At 45.5% G+C, this 14,557-nt stretch overlaps 1 protein-coding gene across 1 annotated transcript in view; it reads right to left on the bottom strand.

Annotated features, from left to right (window-relative positions):
* LOC143766019 (alpha-N-acetylgalactosaminide alpha-2,6-sialyltransferase 2-like) overlaps window positions 1-14,557 on the bottom strand; it is a 214,616-nt gene that overhangs the window by 119,267 nt on the left and 80,792 nt on the right. The window contains exon 2 of the mRNA XM_077253349.1: window positions 7,562-7,955. Coding sequence (XP_077109464.1) covers window positions 7,562-7,955 — 394 coding nt within the window. The remainder of the gene's footprint in view (window positions 1-7,561; window positions 7,956-14,557) is intronic.

The raw sequence follows: 14,557 nt of genomic DNA, 5'->3' as shown, positions 1-14,557 counted from the left end.
GAGTGTAACTGCAGGTTTGAATAATCTCGCCACGAAGGTACAAAATTTGCAAGACTTTGTTTGTCATGCACCTGTATCTGAGCCGAGAATTCCTTTGCCGGAATTTTTCTCGGGGAATAGATCTGGGTTTCAGAATTTTCGAAATAATTGCAAATTATTTTTGTCCCTGAAATTTCGCTCTGCCGGAGACCCTGCACAGCAGGTCAGGATTGTGATTTCTTTGCTCCGGGGCGACCCTCAAGACTGGGCTTTTTCATTGACACCAGGGGATCCTGCGTTGCTCAATGTGGATGCGTTTTTTCTGGCCTTGGGGTTGCTTTATGACGAACCTCATTTGGAGCTTCAGGCAGAAAAAACTTTGATGTCCCTATCTCAGGGGCAAGATGAAGCGGAAATTTACTGTCAAAGATTCCGTAAATGGTCTGTGCTTACTCAGTGGAATGAGTGCGCCCTGGCGGCGACTTTCAGAGAGGGTCTCTCTGATGCCATTAAGGATGTTATGGTGGGGTTCCCTGTGCCTGCGGGTCTGAATGAGTCCATGACAATGGCTATTCAGATCGATAGGCGTTTGCGGGAGCGCAAACCAGTGCACCATCTGACGGTGTCCACTGAGAAGTCGCCAGAGAGTATGCAGTGTGATAGAATTCTGTCCCGAAGCGAGCGGCAGAATTTTAGACGGAAAAATGGGTTGTGTTTCTATTGTGGTGATTCTACTCATGTTATATCAGCATGCTCTAAGCGCACTAAAAAGCTTGATAAATCTGTTTCCATTTGCACCTTACCGTCTAAGTTTATTCTATCTGTGACCCTGATTTGCTCTTTGTCATCTATTACCACGGACGCCTATGTCGACTCTGGCGCCGCTTTGAGTCTTATGGATTGGTCCTTTGCCAAACGCTGTGGGTATGATTTAGAGCCTTTGGAGACTCTTATTCCTCTGAAGGGGATTGACTCCACCCCATTGGCTAATAATAAACCACAATACTGGACACAAGTAACTATGCGTATTAATCCGGATCACCAGGAGATTATTCGCTTTCTGGTGCTGTATAATCTACATGATGATTTGGTGCTAGGATTGCCTTGGCTGCAATCTCACAACCCAGTCCTCGACTGGAGAGCTATGTCTGTGTTGAGCTGGGGATGTAAGGGGGCTCATGGGGATGTACCTGTGGTTTCCATTTCATCATCTATTCCCTCTGAAATTCCTGAGTTCCTGTCTGACTATCGTGACGTCTTTGAAGAATCCAAGCTTGGTTCATTACCTCCGCACCGAGAGTGCGATTGTGCCATAGATTTAATCCCGGGTAGTAAATACCCAAAGGGTCGTTTATTTAATCTGTCTGTGCCTGAACATGCTGCTATGCGAGAATATATAAAGGAGTCCTTGGAAAAGGGACATATTCGTCCATCGTCATCTCCCTTAGGAGCCGGTTTTTTCTTTGTGTCAAAAAAAGACGGCTCTTTGAGACCATGTATCGATTATCGGCTTTTGAATAAAATCACTGTAAAATATCAATACCCATTGCCGTTGCTGACTGATTTGTTTGCTCGCATAAAGGGGGCCAAGTGGTTCTCTAAGATTGACCTTCGTGGGGCGTATAATTTGGTGCGAATCAGGCAGGGGGATGAGTGGAAAACCGCATTTAATACGCCCGAGGGCCACTTTGAGTATTTAGTGATGCCTTTTGGTCTTTCAAATGCTCCGTCAGTTTTCCAGTCCTTTATGCATGATATTTTTCGCGATTATTTGGATAAATTTATGATTGTGTATCTGGATGATATTCTGATTTTTTCGGATGACTGGGACTCTCATGTCCAGCAAGTCAGGAGGGTTTTCCAGGTTTTGCGGTCTAATTCTTTGTGTGTGAAGGGTTCTAAGTGTGTTTTTGGGGTACAGAGGATTTCCTTTTTGGGATATATTTTTTCTCCCTCTTCCATTGAAATGGATCCTGTCAAGGTTCAAGCTATTTGTGATTGGACGCAGCCCTCTTCTCTTAAGAGTCTTCAGAAATTTTTGGGCTTTGCTAACTTTTATCGTCGATTTATTGCTGGTTTTTCGGATATTGCTAAGCCATTGACCGATTTGACTAAGAAGGGTGCTGATGTTGCTGATTGGTCCCCTGACGCTGTGGAGGCCTTTCGGGAGCTTAAGCGCCGTTTTTCCTCTGCCCCTGTGTTGCGTCAGCCTGATGTTGCTCTACCTTTTCAGGTTGAGGTCGACGCTTCTGAGATCGGAGCTGGGGCAGTGTTGTCGCAGAAAAGTTCTGACTGCTCCGTGATGAGGCCTTGTGCCTTCTTTTCCCGTAAATTTTCGCCCGCTGAGCGGAATTATGATGTTGGGAATCGGGAGCTTTTGGCCATGAAGTGGGCTTTTGAGGAGTGGCGCCATTGGCTTGAGGGGGCCAGACATCAGGTGGTGGTATTGACTAGCCACAAAAACTTGATTTATCTTGAGACCGCCAGGCGCCTGAATCCTAGACAGGCGCGCTGGTCATTATTTTTCTCTCGGTTTAATTTTGTGGTGTCATACCTACCGGGTTCTAAGAATGTTAAGGCGGATGCCCTTTCTAGGAGTTTTGAGCCTGACTCGCCTGGTAACTCTGAGCCCACAGGTATCCTTAAGGATGGAGTGGTATTGTCAGCCGTTTCTCCAGACCTGCGGCGGGCCTTGCAGGAGTTTCAGGCGGATAGACCGGATCGTTGCCCACCTGATAAACTGTTTGTTCCTGATGATTGGACCAGTAGAGTCATCTCTGAGGTTCATTCTTCTGCGTTGGCAGGTCATCCTGGCATTTTTGGTACCAGGGATTTGGTGGCAAGGTCCTTCTGGTGGCCTTCCCTGTCACGAGATGTGCGAGGCTTTGTGCAGTCTTGTGACGTTTGTGCTCGGGCCAAGCCTTGTTGCTCTCGGGCTAGTGGATTATTGTTGCCCTTGCCTATTCCTAAGAGGCCTTGGACGCACATCTCGATGGATTTTATTTCAGATCTGCCTGTTTCTCAGAAGATGTCTGTCATCTGGGTGGTGTGTGACCGTTTCTCTAAGATGGTCCATTTGGTTCCTCTGCCCAAGTTGCCTTCTTCTTCCGAGTTGGTTCCTCTGTTTTTTCAAAATGTTGTTCGTTTGCATGGTATTCCTGAGAATATCATTTCTGACAGAGGGACCCAATTCGTGTCTAGATTTTGGCGGGCATTCTGTGCTAGGATGGGCATAGATTTATCTTTTTCGTCCGCTTTCCATCCTCAGACGAATGGCCAGACCGAGCGGACTAATCAGACCCTGGAGACATATCTGAGGTGTTTTGTGTCTGCTGACCAGGATGATTGGGTTGCTTTTTTGCCATTGGCAGAGTTCGCTCTCAATAATCGGGCCAGCTCTGCCACTTTGGTGTCCCCGTTTTTCTGTAATTCGGGGTTTCATCCTCGATTTTCCTCTGGTCAGGTGGAATCTTCGGATTGTCCTGGAGTGGATGCTGTGGTGGAGAGATTGCATCAGATCTGGGGGCAGGTGGTGGACAATTTGAGGTTGTCCCAGGAGAAGACTCAGCTTTTTGCCAACCGCCACCGTCGTGTTGGTCCTCGGCTTTGTGTTGGGGATTTGGTGTGGTTGTCTTCTCGTTTTGTCCCTATGAGGGTCTCTTCTCCTAAGTTTAAGCCTCGGTTCATCGGCCCGTATAAGATATTGGAGATTCTTAACCCTGTTTCCTTCCGTTTGGACCTCCCTGCATCCTTTTCTATTCATAACGTTTTTCATCGGTCATTATTGCGCAGGTATGAGGTACCGGTTGTGCCTTCCGTTGAGCCTCCTGCTCCGGTGTTGGTTGAGGGTGAGTTGGAGTACGTTGTGGAGAAAATCTTAGACTCTCGTGTTTCCAGACGGAGACTCCAGTATCTGGTCAAGTGGAAGGGATACGGCCAGGAGGATAATTCTTGGGTGAATGCATCTGATGTTCATGCCTCTGATCTGGTTCGTGCCTTTCATAGGGCCCATCCTGATCGCCCTGGTGGTTCTGGTGAGGGTTCGGTGCCCCCTCCTTGAGGGGGGGGTACTGTTGTGAATTTGGATTCTGGGCTCCCCCGGTGGCTACTGGTGGAATTGAACTGGTGTTTTCATCTTCTCTGTTCACCTGTTCCCATCAAGATGTGGGAGTCGCTATATAACCTTGCTGCTCTGTTAGTTGCTTGCCGGTCAACAATGTTATCAGAAGCCTCTCTGTGCTTGTTCCTGCTCCTAGACAACTACTAGATAAGTTGGACTCTTGTCCATGTTTGTTTTTGCATTTTTGTTCCAGTTCACAGCTGTAGTTTCGTTACTGTGTCTGGAAAGCTCTTGTGAACAGGAATTGCCACTCTGGTGTTATGAGTTAATGCCAGAGTTTTAAAGTAATTTCTGGATGGTGTTTTGATAGGGTTTTCAGCTGACCATGAAAGTGTCCTTTCTGTCTTCTGCTATGTAGTAAGTGGACCTCAAATTTGCTAAACCTATTTTCATACTACGTTTGTTATTTCATCTTAATTCACCGCCAATACATGTGGGGGGCCTCTGTCTCCTTTCGGGGTATTTCTCTAGAGGTGAGCTAGGACTAATATTTTCCTCTGCTAGCATTATTTAGTCCTCCGGCTGGTGCTGGGCATCTAGAATCAACGTAGGCATGCTACCCGGCCACTGCTAGTTGTGCGTTAGGTTTAGTTCATGGTCAGCTCAGTTCCCATCTTCCAAGAGCTAGTTCCTATATATGCTGATGCTATGTTCTCTTGCCATTGAGAACATGACAGATGCCGATCGCTGCAGCGTCGCTGTTTGATCGCTGGGGAGCTGTCACACAGACTGCTCTCCAGCGACCAACGATGCTGAGGTCCCCGGGTAACCACGGTAAACATCGGGTTGCTAAGCGCAGGGCCGCGCTTAGTAACCCGATGTTTACCCTGGTTACCAGCGTAAAAGTAAAAAAAACAAACAGTACATGCTCACCTGCGCGTCCCCCAGAGTCTGCTTCCTGACACTGACTGAGCTCCGGCCCTCACAGCAGAGCGGTGACGTCACCGCTGTGCTTTCACTTTCACTTTAGGGCCGGCGCTCAAGTAAGTGTCAGGAAGCAGACGCTGGGGGACGCGCAGGTGAGCATGTACTGTTTGTTTTTTTTACTTTTACGCTGGTTACCAGGGTAAACATCGGGTTACTAAGCGCGGCCCTGCGCTTGGTAACCCGATGTTTACCCTGGTTACCAGTGTAAAACATCGCTGGTATCGTTGCTTTTGCTTTCAAACACAACGATACACGGCGATCGGACGACCAAATAAAGTTCTGGACTTTATTCAGCGACCAGCGACATCACAGCAGGATCCTGATCGCTGCTGCGTGTCAAACTAAACGATATCGCTAGCGAGGACGCTGCAACGTCACGGATCACTAGCGATATCGTTACAAAGTCGTTTCGTGTGAAGGTACCTTAAGCTGGACAAGAAAAAACAATGAATAGCATTGATTTGTAAAGCACACAGCATGTGTGCTGAAGAAACAAAACCCAGACACTTATCTTTGCTGATTTGGCAGCAGAGCAGGGGGAACCAGACTGAGATCCATAACCTCCAAGAACAATGGACAACTGGCAAGGACTAATGAATCCTGCAACATTAAATACCCCAGTCAGACCTGCAATCAGCAGGGACACCTGCCCAGGATTGCAATCCAGAGACAACTGCATTACCACCAACAACCACCGGAGGGAACCCAAGAGCAGAATTCACAACAGTACCCACTCTATTTCCCGACTATTCCTTTCTTGAAGACCTTATCTTAACCCTGGCCCAAACAATGAGCTTTGAGCAGTAGGCTGTTAATTGAGCTAAGACTAAAGTAGTAAGAACTTCTCATATACAGGCTCTTAGTATAAGAAACCTTTTTTGGCTGTGACTCAACATGGCTGATTGGGAGATCCTTGAGTTGTGCAAGCGTAGATTGGGTTGAGAATGTTGTCAGACAACACAAAACATAATCCAAGGTGGTTGTCTATGTTTGTCCACTTAGAAGAGTTTAAAGATTTGTCTGCTGCTTCCCATCGGTGATATCAACTAATCATCACAGGGCCTCTTTTATCAAAAGTTGGTTGTTGTCCTTGTTAACATAAATTGTGACCATGTAATACTATGACAAGTTCTACAAAGCTGCTGTTACCAATCTGGCTAATAGCAGATGTTCACCTTGTCAGGAACTCACTTTATATGCCCAGGTACAACTTTGCCCACATTCTCATGTTCTTCAACCAAGGCTTGGTGGACATCCAGATTTGCCTTCCTATAACCATCCTATTGTCCTCACCCGTCCCCAGTCATGACGGTGATGTAAGCTTTTACCAATGACACAGTCACCAGTTCTGCTCCAGGATGTGGGAATTTTCAACTTTTCCTCCTCAATCACTCAATCAGTTACATTTTTGGAAAGTATTTGTTCTCTCAGTATTTCTTTGTCTGTGTTACAGTGTCTGGTGACATGAATATATCACCAGGTGATTCATGTTTACAGAAGAAACATGTACACAGAGCTCTTAGGTTCCTGTACTAATAAAAGTCACAGAACCATAATAAGATCCATTAACAGCACTTGCATGGATTCAGAAGTACTTAGGTGTTAATAAGTTAAGTGTTAATTAATAGGAAAACACATCCATCAACAGCCTACTGATATTTTTAAGAGGAGACCTGATCCATCAACAGCTTGCTGATGGTTTCCAAAATACAGTAAATAAGAAAGAAGTAAGATTTACAGCACATTTTACATTAGATTACTTTATTACCAAAGTTAACCCATTATCTGCCAATGTCCTTTTTTTGGGACGCCTAATCTTTAACTTCTAGCAACTAAGATTTTATAATTTTTATAATTAGGTCCAATTTTTTGTGTTGTGTTTGTAAAATGAATGTTTTCAAAATAGGAAATCATGTCATTGTCATTTTTATATGAATATTGGGACGCCCTTTTCTGAAAAATCCATACTTGTAAAAAATTTAATTTGGCAAGTAATGGGTTAATCAATGTTGGCCACTTTAATATCTAGGTGGCCATGTAGTAGTTGTACCAATGAGAAATATCAGCGTTATATATTTAGGGGCTAATGTGTCATAGATACAGGTTCTATAGATGCTATGGGAAAAGATTAGACTTATTGACGTTATCACCCATTTGACTATGGGGGTATGTGAATTTGCACTCTCTGTTCCAGAATGGAGGAAAAGCCTTGTAGGCTTTTGTTAGGAGAAATCAAAACAATAAATAAATTCCTCTAAGGTTTAATTTGATTTAATTTTTACTGGGTAACCATCTTTAGATCTCATTCCAAAGAAGAGGCAGCACCGTGAACCCCATAGTCTCTCCCCTCCACCCCATCCAAGTATCATGATTACCCCCATGCTCCTGGAGCATCCTGAATCAAGTAAAATTGTAATGTTTTCAATCCCTAACAGATGCTTCACCGACACTGACAAGCAACAACCAGCTAAAATCTGATATCAAACAATGGAAAAATTAATTTGTAGCATTCACATTTCAAAATTTTGGACTTACAGAATGGACATGTGTCTCATCAGTTGCATACTTATTTCCAAAGTAGTCAAAGGTTGTTGAGGGTGAACTCTTTTTGGTTGGCTCTGGAATAAGTTTTGTAGTTATTGCATTGTGTGGTTTGGTCTTAACATTTTGCGTTAGGGTGGTCACATGTGATTTTGCCAACTTATTTTGAAGCTTGATGGAATCATTTTGGAGTTTAGAGATTGTTTTTGTATTTTTCCTGGTGACTGTAGATGACTCTCTAACATTTTCAATTGGTTTTGACGAGGAGGTTGTGTTGGTACCCTCAGGTTGTAGAGACTCTGTAGAATGCTGTATGGTCTTCTCTGGTCTTTCTTCTTTTTTTTCTATTACTTTAGAATCAATGTAGTTTTTTATCAGGTCTACTTGGCTGTAAAAGAGGAACAGATGAAGTCAGGCAGGTTGAATACTTTCTTGAGATCAATCAAAATACCTACAAATTCTAAAATGGTTGATCAAGTTATCCTCTAATAGTGGGTAAACTAGCCTTTCAGCAATAGAAGTTAAAGTCCTTCATGACCAGTCTAGACTATGGGGCAAAACACCTATATAGAAAAAACATACCATAAATATATTGATCATAAAAAAACAAAGAATACCAAACATAATATATCACCCAAAAGAAGTATTCAATGTAAAGGCTAGTACAAAATGTTAATTTTTTACTAGCCTTTACTTTGAATACTTCTTTTTGGTGATAGACTATGGGGCAGTCAACTCTCTAGGTACATTTCTCTTAAATTTATGGAGGGTTTGTGTTTTTACATCTCAGCCAATCTGAACAGGGAGATCTTCAGTAAAAAGGAAAAAAAAGGGCTGAGGAAAAGCCTGAGCTTCTGATTCTACAAAAGGTAGATTTTAGATCATTATAAAAAGTGCCATTTAATGTATCATACACATTAGATGACTGTCAGCCAAACCCACAAATTTCGGCAGAAGGATTGGGCAGTTGGACTTTTTATTTTCTCCCACTGAAAACGCATGAACACTCAGCCAAACGTAGAGTTTATGTGTATGAGGTAGATGGGAAAGATAGCTGTCTGCCAAACGAATGTGGAATGATTTGCACAACTATCTCATGTGTATGCCCAGCTTTAATCCAGTCGACAAGTGCATTACAACTAACAATTTTGAACCAGAATTGTGTAATGCCTTAATAGCCCTGCGAGAGTGCTGTAGGGGAAATTGTCGCCGGGCCATAATTGACTATTTACATGTTCACCTTTATGGATCTCTCACTCATCAGTAGTGATGAGCCACCTCCCTAGTGTTCGGGTACGGTTCGGTTCATCGAACAGGGACGTGTTCGACGAACTGTTCGTCGAACGTTTGACGAACACCGCCGAACCCTATTGAAACCAATGGCAGGCAAACACAAACACATACAAACACATGGAAAACACATACAAAACACCTTAAAAGGTGTCCAAAAGCTGACAAACTGCTCAGAAGACACAACAAACACATGGAAAAGTCACAAATACATATAGTCATGATAGTCATGCGAAAAGAAAAGAGGTGGAGGAGTAAAAGGAGGAGGAGACACAGATATAGGCATTTCATACCCTTCTAAAATCAAGAAAGGCTGGAGTAAAAATCTAAACTCACTCTACCAACACCCAGACGTCTTGACAAAAAAATCTTTAGGTAGAATGGTGGTGGGTCCATTCAGAACACTTTCCTTAGAAGACGTAGTGGTACCCCCGTTGGGAGTTGTGCCAAAAAATGAACCCAATACATTCAGACTAATCCACCATTTGTCATATCCAAGGGGCAGGTCAGTAAACAACAACATCGACGCGGAACCAAGTACAGTACTATGTACTGTACCTCCTTTGATGAGGCAATCAGGCGGGTCAAGAAGTTGGTAAGGGGCACCCTAATGGCCAAAACAGACATTGAGGGGGCGTTCCAGTTACTACCTGTGCCTCCGAATAGTGTCCTCCCATTGGGCTGCTTCTGTGAAGAAGCATACTACATAGATCGCTGTTTGCCCAGGCCATAGTATGAGTAAACAACTCTGCAGATGACCCCACCCACCTGTGGCCGCAATTTCAAAAAATTCGGCCACAGACACCATTTAAGTGGCATCAATTTCGCCAGAGTTTTTTAAAACGGTTGGTGAGGTGATTTTCAAAAATCATCAAGCTTTTAGTCTCCCCAAGATGACACAGGGGTAGAAAAGTCCTTGCGGATCCAGCATTTGTTCATCTTGATGAACTTTAGTCTGTCTACATTGTCACTGGACAGCCGCGTGCGCTTATCTGTCAGCACACCACCAGCAGCGCTGAACACACGTTGAGAGAGAACGCTGGCTGCTGGGCACGACAAGATCTCCAAGGCGTGAGTGGCGAGCTCAGGCCATTTTTCAAGATTGAAAGCCCAAAATAAGCAAGGGTCCAGTTCCACAGTCATGGCATCGATATTATCTTGGAGATACTCTTGTACCATCCTCTCTAGACGTTGGCTGTGCGTCAGACTTCTTGTCTCCTGTGGCCTTGCAAAGGATGGTCTAAAAAATTCTTGAAACGATTGGAAAAAACTGCTGTTACCACCAGATACGATGTTACTGTTACGGTTAGAGTGATGACTCGATAGTCCCACGGTTGGCAAGTTAGAACTCAAAGATTGACTATGTGCACCACTGGTGTTTTGTGGAAAAGCAGATGTTGGATTCTGTAACAGTCTCTGCTGATACTCCTGCATGCGTGAATCCCTTTCTATGGCAGGAATAATTTCGCCAAATTTGCTTTTGTACCGGGGATCTAAGAGTGTGGAAACCCAGTATTCGGCATTACTTCGGATTCTGACAATCCGAGGGTATGTTGCAGGTAGTGCAGCAAGAAGACACTCATGTGTCTTGCGCATCCAGGAAGACCAAGTTCTTGTTGTCTTGGTGGTGGCGAGGTGAGAATCATGCTTCCTTCGTCAGCCCTCTCCCCCCAACCTCACACAACAGAAATATGATCAAGGTCTCCCTAATCTGATGAGTCTTCCATGCCCAGCGCCAGTTCATCCTCCACTTCTTCCTCGCCTCCTGCACCTTCCTCAACAGTTTGGCTGCTACCATGCGCCCTCGGTAATCCCTCTCCCCCAGCCTCCAATGCTATCCGCTTTGGTGCTGTCAACCTTCTTGACCTTGGAGATATGATCCCTTCCGCATACGACTCCTCCTGTTCCTCCTCCTCCTCCTATTGTTCCACCACCTGACTCCGGACACTGTGTAAGGTGTACTCCAGCATGTAAATCACCGGAATGGTCATGCTGATAATGGCATCGCCAGCACTAAACATCTTTGTTGCTATTTCAAAACTGTGCAAAAGGGTGCATAGGTCCCTGATCTGAGACCACTCCTGCAGCGTGATTTGCCCCAACTCTTGATCTCGTTGGCCCAGGCTATACGTCATAACGTATTGCACCAGGGCTCGTCGGTGCTGCCACAGTCGCTGCAACATGTGCAGAGTTGAATTCCACCATGTGGGCACATCGCATTTCAGCCGGTGAACTGGCAGGCCCAACGACTTCTGTAGAGATGCAAGTCGTCGAGCTGCGGGATGCGAATGGTGGAAGTGAGCACACAGCGACCGTGCCCCCTGCAGAAGCCCATCTAGTCTGGGATAGTGGGATAAAAATTGCTGGACAACCAGGTTCAAAACGTGAGCCATACAAGGCACGTGTGTGACATTGCCCTGGCGAAGGGCCGCACCCAGGTTTGCAGCATTGTCACACACGGCCTTCCCTGGCTGCAGGTTGAGTGGAGACAACCATTGATGGAACTCGGTCTCCAGAGCTGACCACAACTCCTCAGCTGTGTGACTCACATTTCCCAGACATTTCAATGTAAACACTGCCTGATGCCGTTGAGCCCTGGTGACAGCATAGTGAGGAGGTGTGCAGGATTCCTTCTGCCCAGTTACAACGTGGGTGGCATTACCAGACAGGCTTTGGGTGCAGGTGGAGGACCGAGAGGAGGTTGAGGAGGCAGAAGTATTGGAGGAACTTCCAGATGCAGCGGATCGACGAGCAACTCGAGGGGACGGCAAGACTTGGACAGCAGCCCCTTCTCCTGATGTCGCCGTAGTTACCTAGTGCCCAGTCACCGACATGTAATGCCCCTGTCCATGTCTACTCGTCGAAGTGTCTGTGTGTCTGTGGTGAAATGCACCCTGTCACACACAGAGTTTCTCAAGGAAGCGGTGATGTTGTGTGTGACATGCTGGTGTAGTGCAGGCACAGCTTTCTTTGAGAAGTAGTGGTGACTGGGCATCTGGTACTGGGGCACTGCGACGGACATAAGGTCTCGAAAATCCTCTGTGTCCACCAGGCGGAAAGGCAGCATTTCTGTAGCCAACAGCTTGCAGATGGAGAAATTCAACCTCTTAGCTGGTCTTTTACTTGTCCACATCTGAGGGACTGAGGGCTGGCTGCCGTGCTTAGACGGAGTTGAGTAGGGTGACCCCGGCAAACTGCTGGTCTGTGAGGAAGGTGCAGGCGGAGATGTTATGTTGCCTTGATCAAAATGTGGTGTCGATGTCGGAGAGCGCTCAACACCAGCAGGTGTTTCCACTTGAAAATGTCCTGATGACCTGCCAATCACACTGGCTGTCGCGGGTAAAGAGGTGGAAGGTCTGCATCCAAAACCAAGTCCGACTGCTGTCCCCACAGTCACAGAGGATGAAGAGGACGCGGATGCACTTGATGGGGCAGACTGTTGTGAATTTACCTTTTGGCTCCCTCTAGTGGCTACTAGTGATTTGACTCTGGGTATGTCATTCATCCCTTGTATGCTCACCTGGGTCTTTAGGTCAGGGGTGTTGCTATATAAGCTCCCTGGACCTTCAGTTCAATGCCTGGAAACGTTGTAATCAGAGCTAATCTGTTGTGCTCTTGTCTACTGATCCTGGTTCCTGCTAAATTAAGCTAAGTCTGCTTTCTTGCTTTTTGCTATTTGTTTTTGTTTGCATTTTTGTCCAGCTTGTACATAATCTGTATCCTAACCTTGCTGGAAGCTCTAGGGAGGCTGGAGTTCTCCCCCCGGGCCATTAGACGGTTCGGGGGTTCTTGAATCTCCAGTGTGGATTTTTCTTAGGGTTTTTGTTGACCATATAAGTTATCTTACTACATTCTGCTATTAGTAAGTGGGCCTCTCTTTGCTAAACCTAGTTCATCTCTGTGTTTGTCATTTCCTCTTACCTCACCGTTATTATTTGTGGGGGGCTTGTATCCGACTTTTGGGGTCTATTCTCTGGAGGCAAGAGAGGTCTTTGTTTTCCTCTTCTAGGGGTAGTTAGTCCTCCGGCTGGCGCGAGACATCTAGTGACCAACGTAGGCATGTTCCCCGGCTACTTCTAGTGTTGGCGTTAGGAGTAGTTATATGGTCAACCCAGTTACCACTGCCCTATGAGCTGGATTTTTGTACGTCGCAGACTTACTTGTTCCTCTGAGACCCTCGCCATTGGGGTCATAACAGTTTGCCAGGCCAGTATTAAATGTTAAATGCATTGCAGAAGCGGGATTATAAGAAAGAAAGTTCTGAGTTTTTTTTTTCTCTCTCTCATTTTTTTTTCTTTTCCCCTTTACCTCTGAGTGGCTTGTGTTTGCTGCAGACATGAATGTCCAGACCTTGATTACAAGTGTGGACCAGCTTGCTGCTCGTGTGCAGGGCATACAAGATTATGTTATCAGAAATCCTGTGTCAGAACCTAAGATCCCGATTCCTGAACCGTTTTTCGGAGACCGATTTAAATTTAGAAATTTCAGGAATAATTGTAAATTGTTTTTGTCCCTGAGACCCTGTTCATCTGGAGACTCCGCTCAGCAAGTAAAAATTGTTATTTCTTTTTTACGGGGCGACCCTCAGGATTGGGCTTTCTCGCTGGCGCCAGGAGATCCGGCATTGGCTGACATTGATGCGTTTTTTCTGGCGCTCGGTTTGCTTTATGAGGAACCCAATCTTGAGATTCAGGCAGAAAAAGCCTTGCTGGCGATGTCTCAGGGCCAGGACGAGGCTGAAGTGTATTGCCAAAAATTTCGGAAATGGTCCGTGCTGACCCAGTGGAACGAGTGTGCATTGGCTGCAAATTTTAGAAATGGCCTTTCTGAAGCCATTAAGAATGTGATGGTGGGTTTTCCCATTCCCACAGGTCTGAATGATTCTATGGCCCTGGCTATTCAAATCGACCGGCGGTTGCGGGAGCGCAAGACCGCAAATTCCCTCATGGTGTTGTCTGAACAGGCACCTGATTTAATGCAATGTGATAGAATCCTGACTAGAAATGAGCGGAAAATTCATAGACGCCAGAATGGCTTGTGTTACTACTGTGGTGATTCTACACATGTTATCTCAGCATGCTCTAAACTTCTTACTAAGGTTGTTAGTCCGGTCGCCATTGGTAATTTGCAACCTAAGTTTATTCTATCTGTAACTTTGATTTGCTCGCTGTCATCGTATCCTGTCATGGCGTTTGTGGACTCAGGTGCTGCCCTGAGCCTTATGGATCTGTCATTTGCCAAGCGCTGCGGATTTGTTCTTGAGCCATTGGAAAATCCTATCCCTCTTAGGGGTATTGATTCTACGCCATTGGCAAAAAATAAACCGCAGTTTTGGACACAGGTTACCATGTGCATGACTCCCGAACATCGGGAGGTAATACGTTTTCTTGTTCTGCATAAAATGCATGATTTGGTTGTTTTGGGTTTGCCATGGTTACAGACCCATAATCCAGTCTTGGACTGGAAGGCTATGTCAGTGTCAAGTTGGGGCTGCCATGGAATTCATGGAGATTCCCTGCCCTTGTCTATTGCTTCTTCTACGCCTTCGGAAGTTCCGGCGTATTTGTCTGATTATCAGGATGTCTTCAGCGAGTCTAAGTCCAGTGCACTGCCTCCTCATAGGGAATGTGACTGTGCAATAGATTTGATTCCTGGCAGTAAGTTTCCTAAGGGGAGACTGTTTAATCTGTCGGTACCTGA

Source organism: Ranitomeya variabilis, chromosome 4 (genome assembly GCF_051348905.1).
Source record: "Ranitomeya variabilis isolate aRanVar5 chromosome 4, aRanVar5.hap1, whole genome shotgun sequence".
In the NCBI taxonomy this organism is placed as follows: Eukaryota; Metazoa; Chordata; class Amphibia; order Anura; family Dendrobatidae; genus Ranitomeya; species Ranitomeya variabilis.
This window is presented reverse-complemented; position numbering and strand designations above follow the sequence as displayed.